This window comes from Camelina sativa, chromosome 11, assembly GCF_000633955.1.
Source record: "Camelina sativa cultivar DH55 chromosome 11, Cs, whole genome shotgun sequence".
Taxonomy (NCBI): domain Eukaryota; kingdom Viridiplantae; phylum Streptophyta; class Magnoliopsida; order Brassicales; family Brassicaceae; genus Camelina; species Camelina sativa.
The window spans coordinates 30,589,669-30,598,491 of NC_025695.1; the positions used below are offsets into that span (position 1 = coordinate 30,589,669).

At 36.8% G+C, this 8,823-nt stretch overlaps 1 protein-coding gene and 1 non-coding gene across 2 annotated transcripts in view; one reads left to right on the forward strand and one right to left on the reverse strand.

The window, feature by feature from the left end:
* Nucleotides 1-1,770, forward strand: part of LOC104724720 (aluminum-activated malate transporter 13) — a 5,745-nt gene extending 3,975 nt beyond the window's left edge. Inside the window, exons 3-6 of the mRNA XM_010443264.2 lie at nt 44-316; nt 392-522; nt 629-772; nt 869-1,770. Coding sequence (XP_010441566.1) covers nt 44-316; nt 392-522; nt 629-772; nt 869-1,525 — 1,205 coding nt within the window. The 3' untranslated portion in view covers nt 1,526-1,770. The remainder of the gene's footprint in view (nt 1-43; nt 317-391; nt 523-628; nt 773-868) is intronic.
* On the reverse strand, nt 1,730-1,801 carry TRNAC-GCA. The gene has a single exon. It is a non-coding gene; the product is annotated as a tRNA-Cys (tRNA).

Genomic DNA, 8,823 nt, shown 5'->3' on the forward strand with positions numbered 1-8,823 from the left:
AACTACACTAATCATGTTGTATATTTATATATATGTGTAACAGGATCGATGATAACATACATGAGATTTATTCCGTACATAAAGAAAAACTACGATTATGGTATGCTTGTGTTCCTTTTGACGTTTAATCTAATCACGGTATCGAGCTACCGAGTCGATACTGTGATTAAGATCGCAAATGCGAGATTATATACCATTGGTATAGGTATCGCCATTTGCCTCTTCATGAGCCTTTTGGTTTTTCCTATATGGTCTGGCGATGACCTTCATAAATCCACCTTTACTAAGCTCCAAGGCCTCTCTCGTTGTATTGAAGGTACACATTCCTTTAACCAAAACATGTCACACCTTAAGTACATAATATAACTATTGTTTTTTACTCTATACGTAGCATGTGTGAGTGAGTATTTTGAGAACAAGGAGAAAGACAAAGAAACATCAGATTCTGAATCTGATGATGAAGAATTAATCTACAAAGGGTATAAGACTGTTTTGGATTCTAAATCCGCCGATGAAGCACTCGTATGTCATCTTGAATCAAATCTTACTTCGAATCCGACTAAATTAATAATGATTGACATATCGTAATCTTTGTAAGAATAAATTACATATTGACATTTATATATAGGCAATGTATGCAAGTTGGGAGCTAAGACACACAAGGCTTTGCCATAGGTTTCCATCTCAACAATATATGAAAGTTGGATCCGTTCTTCGCAAGTTTAGTTACACTGTTGTTGCTCTTCACGGTTGCTTACAAACGGAGATTCAGGTAAATTTTTCAACTTGAAAAATGTTATTACATGTATTAATTATATAACATATAGTTAGTTTTATTTGATTCTGTTTATGTTACATTTTTTTCAAGACTCCAAGGTCTATTCGTATCCTCTTCAAAGATCCTTGTGTTAGACTAGCCGGAGAAATCTGCAAAGTCTTGTCTGAGCTCTCCGAAAGCATCCGAGACAGACGTCATTGCTCGCCAGAGATTCTCTCCGACAGTCTCGAAGCGGCACTAAAAGATCTCAACACTACAATCAAGTCACAGCCTAAGCTCTTCTTAGGCTCTAACCTCCACGGTGACATCACCAACAAACATCTAAACGGCGACATTTCGTATTACAACGATACTAACTCAAACGACATCGTTTCGTATCACAACGATAATAACTCAAACGGCTGCGTTTTGGGACAGACTGTAGAACAGAACGACACCGTATCTCCGCTTCCATTAAGCGTCGTTTCACTCTCTAGCTTGAGATCGGTGAAGAAATCGGCGGCGGCGATCGGTGAGAAGAGGAGACTGAGGAAACAACTGAGCAAAATCGCGGTTATGAAGAGTTTGGAGTTTTCGGAAGCGTTACCGTTTGCTGCGTTTGCGTCGCTTCTCGTGGAGATGGTGGCGAGGCTGGATACTGTGATTGATGAGGTTGAGGAGTTGGGTACGATCGCCTGTTTCAAGGAGTACGATAAGACTGTGGAGGTTCGAGTTGAGAAACCGGTTGATCTAGTGGTTGGAGATTGAATTGATCGTGTTACGATATGGTTTATTTTGATTTTGTTTGGTACGGTAGAGATTGATTTGGTTTCTCTCGGTTCTTTTATGTGATTCGGTTCTCTTTTGCGATTGATTTTGGGTTTTTATTTCGGAATTTTGTAATATCAGGTGGTAATTGACTTTTGGCCTAAACCAAACAAAATTTGTAAGAAAAAAAAAGGAAAATGAAAGAGGGCCCAACCGGGTTCGAACCGGTGACCTATTGATCTGCAGTCAATTGCTCTACCACTGAGCTATGGACCCAAGTTGTTAGATGCTCACAAAAGCTTTTTATAAATCCTAACACATTGAGAAAATTACATTACATTCAAATAACAAAACTAGAAAAAGAAATTACAGTATAAAGCTCATCCAATTAGTGAAAAGATGCATATTTTTGGGAAATTATTATTGATTTAATTAATTAACATCCTATATTTTCAGCTCTGCTCCTTTATAGTTAGATTCAATTTTTTTTTATCATATTGTTTTTTTCTTCTTCTATATTACACAAAAATTACATATAGCTTGTAGGTGTTTTATAGTCCCCCATTTTTCCTTTTGCAAAAGATTTTTTTTTGTACAAATTAAAGAATCATTGTTACCAAATTATCACTTCCAGAATAATTTTTTTTAAGGTTATTTTAATGATGTCACATTAACGATGTCACAAAAGATGTTATAATAGTGTGGTCCAATTAATCATTGTAATAGAGAAATGAGAGATTGTATAAAGATGATAGTAGTGCATAATCCTATTGAGATTTTTAAAAGAATCCATAGTGAATATAAAATACAGCTTCGTATACTAATGAAAAATATTTTACATCAAATGTCTATATTATAATAATTCCATAATTGAAAAAAAGAAAGAAAGTAAAACTCATCCATAGACCAAAGCTTAAATTTTTCCAAGACTCAAAACGATAAAAGGCGTTTTTGTCGATAAAAGGCGTTTTTGTCGTAAAGAAAGACCAAAACTCCGTCTAGGGGAAATATGAGTAACTGAATAAACGGGTTTGATCGTATCCAGAGTTTCTCCAATAACCGGTTTGCATAGACTCATCTGTGTTCTGATCTAAACTTGTACTCGCAAGAAAATCCATGTTTTGGTTACTAATGATCGGAAAATCAAAGTCTTGTTGGAAGTACTGAGATGCAAACGTCTTGGATTTGAGGATAGTCCTACAAAAAAAAAATTCAAATATGAAATATGAAAACATTACCATCAAGAAAAATTATTACAAGTGAATGATTACGGTCTGTAAACTTACTTACAAGTGAATGAGAAAACAAATATGAAATATGAAAACATTACCATTAGGAGAAATAATTACAAGCTTCATGTTTGAAGCTATGTAACAACCATTGAATAGCTTCTCCAAACTGGATGGAAGGTCACGTCCGAAACGGGTAAGGGAATCCTTAATTCCCCTGGTAAATCTATGAAAAGGGTGGATTTCTGAAGTTGTATGGCAAAAAAGTTGATCATAGCGACCCAAATCTGTACTTGTGTAATTCAGATTCTGAAAACAAATGATATAAATATTAGAACAAATTACAAAATAAAAATGAAATGATGTCAAAAAAATGAATTATTGGATGAGTTAAAATACATGTATTGATAGTTATTAGCTCCTTTTCAATCACTTTCAAGTCGAAGACAAGATTATAGAACATATCAGCAAATTAACATCTTGAAAGCAAGATCAAAGTGTTCATGATCAACTCTCGCATTGAAAAGACTGAATGGTCCAATTTAGTTTCTGCATACACTTCACCAGTATGTCCATGGACATAATCATTAAACTAAAAAAGAAAATTAAAAATCCACCAATGTAATTGCGAGTTACGGCTATTTGTAACGACAAAAATTTATTTTAAAATAGTGTACCAACCTCATTCTTTCCAGGATAATTTTTTGATCCTAAAAACAGGACATGCTCCATAAGATGTGCTAAGCCTGACAAATCTCTAGTATCAGCAAAACTACCACATCTAATCGAAATTCTAGCAGTAGGCTGATTGAAATTAGAACAAATCACAAGTAAAACAGACAATCCATTAGCTAGATCCAACGTCCTGAATTTGGAATTGTTGTATGGCGGTGGCAGATGAAATATGTCTCGAACATCTTCTTCCTCTTCTGGATTCTCTTCTTCCTCTGAATCATCTTGTTCCTCTTCCATATTCTCTTCTTCCTCCAAATCATCTTGTTCCTCTTCCGGATTCTCTTCTTCCTCCAAATCATCTTGTTCCTCTTCCAGATTCTCTACTTCCTCCAAATCATTAGCCAAATCATCTTGTTCCTCTTAGGAATCTGAATCGTTAACCAGTTCATCCCAAATCTCTTCCGTCTTCCTCGTCACCGACGCCGGTTAATCAATATTTTTTTTAATATATTGCATAGTTAATTTCAAAAAAGTTTCTTAATTACCACTCTTATTAGTTATTACATCAATGATTTTTAAAAGAAAAAATCAAATGAATATTTCTTAAATAGTTGATAAATGGTATCAGACTTATCAGAAATTATTAACAAAAGCAGTATGTAAACAATGTTCATTCACATTGGCTTATTTAAGCTGATCAATTAAAGTTGTTGACAAAAAAAAATCATCGACTATGTGTTTTGATTAAGAAATATTTTTGAAATTAATTATGCAATAGGTTGATAAATCATTGATTTCGTGTGTTAAGAAAAGTTTTTTTTTTGTAATTGTTTTATCCAAATAATATTATTTTGTTAAAAAAATCAATGATGTAATAATTTATAAGAGCTGTAATTATAAATATTCATTGAACTTAATTATGCAATAGATTTATAAAATTAATGATTTCATGATTTAAAAGATATTTAAAATTTTTTTTTACCCAAATAATATTATTTGGTCAAGAAGATAATATTAATTTTGTCAAGCATAATTTACATAATTATAATATGCTTTGTCAGCGTTCTAATCATGCACCGTCAGCGTCTACATCGTTATTTTTTACAGTTAACTAATGGTTGAATTAGTCAATGCTAATTTTGACACCATTAATAAAAGTTAAGGTAGTTTATTTAAATTTTGTTAATGGTTCATGTTAAAAAAATACATTATCTTGTTGTTTAGGTAGAAAAATACACTTTATAAATTGTTCGGTCATTTAGAAACAAATTTCTATTAATAAGAATTGCAAAAACAATAATCAACCAAAACAACAATAAAAATATGAGAAAATTTAATCAAAAATTAAGTTCTTACCCAGAAAAATCGCCGGCCTATAGAGGGAGAGTGGCTAGGTCGAAGCAAGAGCCGACACCGGTAGAGGGAGAGGGGCTAGGTCGAAGTAGTAGCTTATTTGCTATTTCCGTCGACTTTATAAAAATATATATATATTTTCTAAACAATTTCAATCTAACTAAAACACAAAGGAAACTATGATCTAAATTTTATCTTTTTCTTTTTTAACAAACGAAAAAAATGATCAAAATAAAAATTGAATTTGACATTCAATATCATAATAAAATAAAATAAAAACAATTCTAACCAATTTGAAGTCGTTTCAATTCAAGATATATATATATATATATATATATATAAACCATTAATATTATTACTGAACAAAAACAAAATCTAAAAATGAATTAGAATCCAATACAAAAAAAATATACATAAAAATAAAAATGCTTAGTATCTTCTAGAAGTCCTAAAGATGAAATGGTAAGGAAATTTTGATCTAAATAAAACTATTAATTTCACATTCAATTTAATTTTAAATTAAAAAATCAACTAAAATTATTTAAATTTAAAACAAATACAAACAATAAGGTTCATGAAAGAAAAGAAAAGAAAAACTAAATCAAATACTAAATTGGTAGAAAATAATCTGAATTAGATACTAAAAAAATCTAGATTCATCATGCTTGCTATCCATGTAATAAACATTTGATGTAAGGTAGAGATGCTAAACACAAAAGAAACAATCACAAAACAAATATCTTCTAAAAGTCCTAAAGATGAAATGGTAAGAAAATTTTGATCTAAATAAAACTATCAATTTCACTTTCCATTTAATTTTGAAATAAAAAAACAACTAAAATTATTTGAATTCAAAACAAATATAAACAATCAGGTTCACGAAAGAAAAGAAAAGAAAAACTAAATCGAATAATCTAGATTCATCAAGCTTGCTATCTATGTAATAAACGTTTGATGTAAGGCTGTAACATCCGCAAACCGAAATCCCGGTTTGGGATGTGCATTGATCGATGCAAGTGTAGTGTTGATCGATGCAAGGCCGGTTTGGTCGAGAAACGAGTAAGTTAAACATTGCATTTTGGGTTAGGGAAAACTCTAGAGTCGTGTTTAAAAGGAGAAACTTGTGGGTTTGGCCGAGTTTTGGCCGTTTTTGAGAAAAAGAGAAGAGAGAAAGAAGTTTTTAAGCCTTTGGGGGAGTTTTTGGGAGATTCATAGCTGTTCTTGGGAGATCTGAGGCTAGGCACGTTGTATGAGCTAGCTAGGAGCGTAGATCCGCTTGTGTAAGGGTCAAAATCTTCTTGGCAAAGGTGAGTGCATGATTATGGCTTATCTAAGCTTGAGATCCTCTGATTTTGCTTTTTTATGTGTTATATGGTTGATTTCTTGGCTTGTTAGAATGTTGTTGAGTCACAAGAGGCTTTGGAAGGCATCTTTGTGGCATTGGGTTGTGTTTTGGTGGTTTAGGAACGGAGATCCGGCGAGGACTTTGGGGGAAGGTGATGCTCGGCATATGTGTCGATCGATGCACTTTGTGTGTCGGTCAATGCAATACGAGAACGAGGCGATTTGACCTAGGAGCATCAATTGATGCCATGTGGAGGCGTCAGTCAATGCAATTAGGGATTTCGTGAAATATCGAGCATGCATCGGTCGACGCAGTGTTAATGTTGGTCGATGTAGTGTTAGTGTCGGTCGATGCAGGCGAGTCTTGCATCGGTCGATGCAAGCTTGTGTCGGTCGATGCAATTGTCCTGGTTTGTTGTTTGTTTGTTGATTTTTGTTTGATGGTTAGAGTTATCTCAATTGCTTGTGTGTATAGCCCAATAGATATGAAGATTGTCCCACTGAGTGTTTATATAATATTCATGCATCTCGATTTGTGTTTGTGGTGCAGATGAAGGCAAAGTGTGATCGTGGAATCAAGGAAGTTAAGAGGAGGATGTTCTAGTGGCTCGATTGGTTGTTGTTTGGCTTATGTTAGGTTGCTAGAGTTGAGTCGTTAGAATGTTGTCTAGGATTGCTGGTTTGATATTTTATGTTTATGTTGGTTGATTTAATACTGCTATTGAATTATTGGTTTATCATATTTGTTATTGTATATTGGTATCTATTGGTTTTTTTCCGCTGTTTGGTTTGGATGTAGTTAGGTGGCTAGTGGGTATGGGATCACTAGTTTAATTATTATTAAAAAAAACGGTTCAGATCGTTTCAGTTAGGTATCAGAGCCCTTACGGTTCTAGGTACGGTTTCATTGTGTTTCTATTGCTGATGTTTGGTATTTGCATGCTTTGATTGATTATGTGAGTTAGTCAATTGTGTTTGGCATGGAGTCCTTGAACATCCTGCTCGAGCTTACAATGGGATTCTACAGTGAGTTATGTTTTTGTGTACTATTAGATTGTTTGCTTAGCCTTCTGTCCATGGTAGTGCAGATGGTTAAAAAGGGTGTTGTTGCTGATCGTGGATGCGTTCATGGTCGTGGAAGGGGCAGAGGCCCAACGGTTAGAGATACTGTGGATAAGAGTGTGACAGCTGAGAGTGTTACCGAGTCGCAGGGCTTCTAGGAGGTGTCCATGAGTGTGTCCGGTGGAGGTACTGATAGGACCGTAGGTGCTGAGAGAGTCAGTGTGGGCGGTGTCGGTGCCAGAGTGGCCGATGATGCTAGGGTTCCGGGTACATGAGTCCCAGTGGGTGGAGCCCCTGGAGGAGGTGTTGACCTGGCAGGCTTGTTGACACAGCTGTTGGAGCGGTTACTGGGAGTGGTTCCGGCTCAGGCTCAGGTAGTATCGCCAGTGGCGGCAGAACTTCAGTGGTTGCTGATATGGGAGCTCATTCTCGTTATGTCAGTATGCTGAGGGAGATGAGCAACATCGATACTGAGCGGTTTGCGGATAGTTCAGATCCTACTATTGCAGATGCGTGGAGGGCGAGAGTGGAACGTAACTTCCAATCTCTCAGATTTCCTCAGGAGTTTTGGGTGGAAATAGGGGTCACAATCTAGTTGGTGATGCTCACGTGTGGTGAAGATCAGTGGCTACTAGGAAGGGTGCAGAGGAAGATGACTTGGGCTAACTTCGTGGAGGAGTTCAACCGCAAGTGCTTTCCTAGGGAGGCATTAGACCGTTTGTAGGTGCAGTTCCTACAATTATCTTAGGGGATGCGGTCGGTGCGGGAGCTGGACGTGGAGTTCAGTCAACTTCTGATGTATGGGGGTCGGGCGATGGAGTCCGAGGAGGCTCAGATCAGGAGGTTTATGAGGGCCCTACATGATGATTTGAAAGTTCACTGTAGAGGGCGGAGTTATGTTATGAGTGCAGAACTGGTTGAGACTCCGACAAAAATTGAGGATGATATCCGGGCACAGGCAGTGACAATTAGTCCAACAGTTCAGCCTAGGAATGCTCAACATCATGGAGGTTCTGGCAAGGGCGGCAAGCCTGCACAATGAACCTAGAGGAAGTGGGAGGCTACGTAGAGGCCGAGTGTTGCAGGGTACTACGGGTGTGGTAGCATGGAGCAGAGGGTAGCTATATGTCCCCAGAGGAGTGCTACGACGGTGGCTGAGTCAACGGTTCGTGTATGCTATCATTGCAGGGAGCCTGGACACATCAATCCCAAGTGTCCCAACTTGTAGCAGATGGCAGTGGCAGCGGTGTAACATGTGGTGCAGCCGGGAGTGCAGCAGGTGACACAGATTGAGTAGGCGCCACAAGTGTACATGATGGTGGAGACTGGTGGAACTAGTGTCGGGGCGATCACATATATAGTTTCTGGTACCTAGACTTTGTGAATTCTAGTATGTTCAGATTTTATGTTTTGCCTGTGATAAAGTGTTAAGTTCTCAGCACATGAGGTTTGTGTAGGGACCTTATTGGTGGGCGGGTTTAGGTACCACGTTATGTTTGATTCTGGAGCAACTCATAGCTTCATTACCCTAGAGTGCGTAGAGAGCTCTAATATTAGAGGATATCCCGGGGAGCGAGCGGGAGTTGTCAGAGTTGCGGGAGGCTAGTTTCTGAGAGTTATTGGACGGGCGAGAGG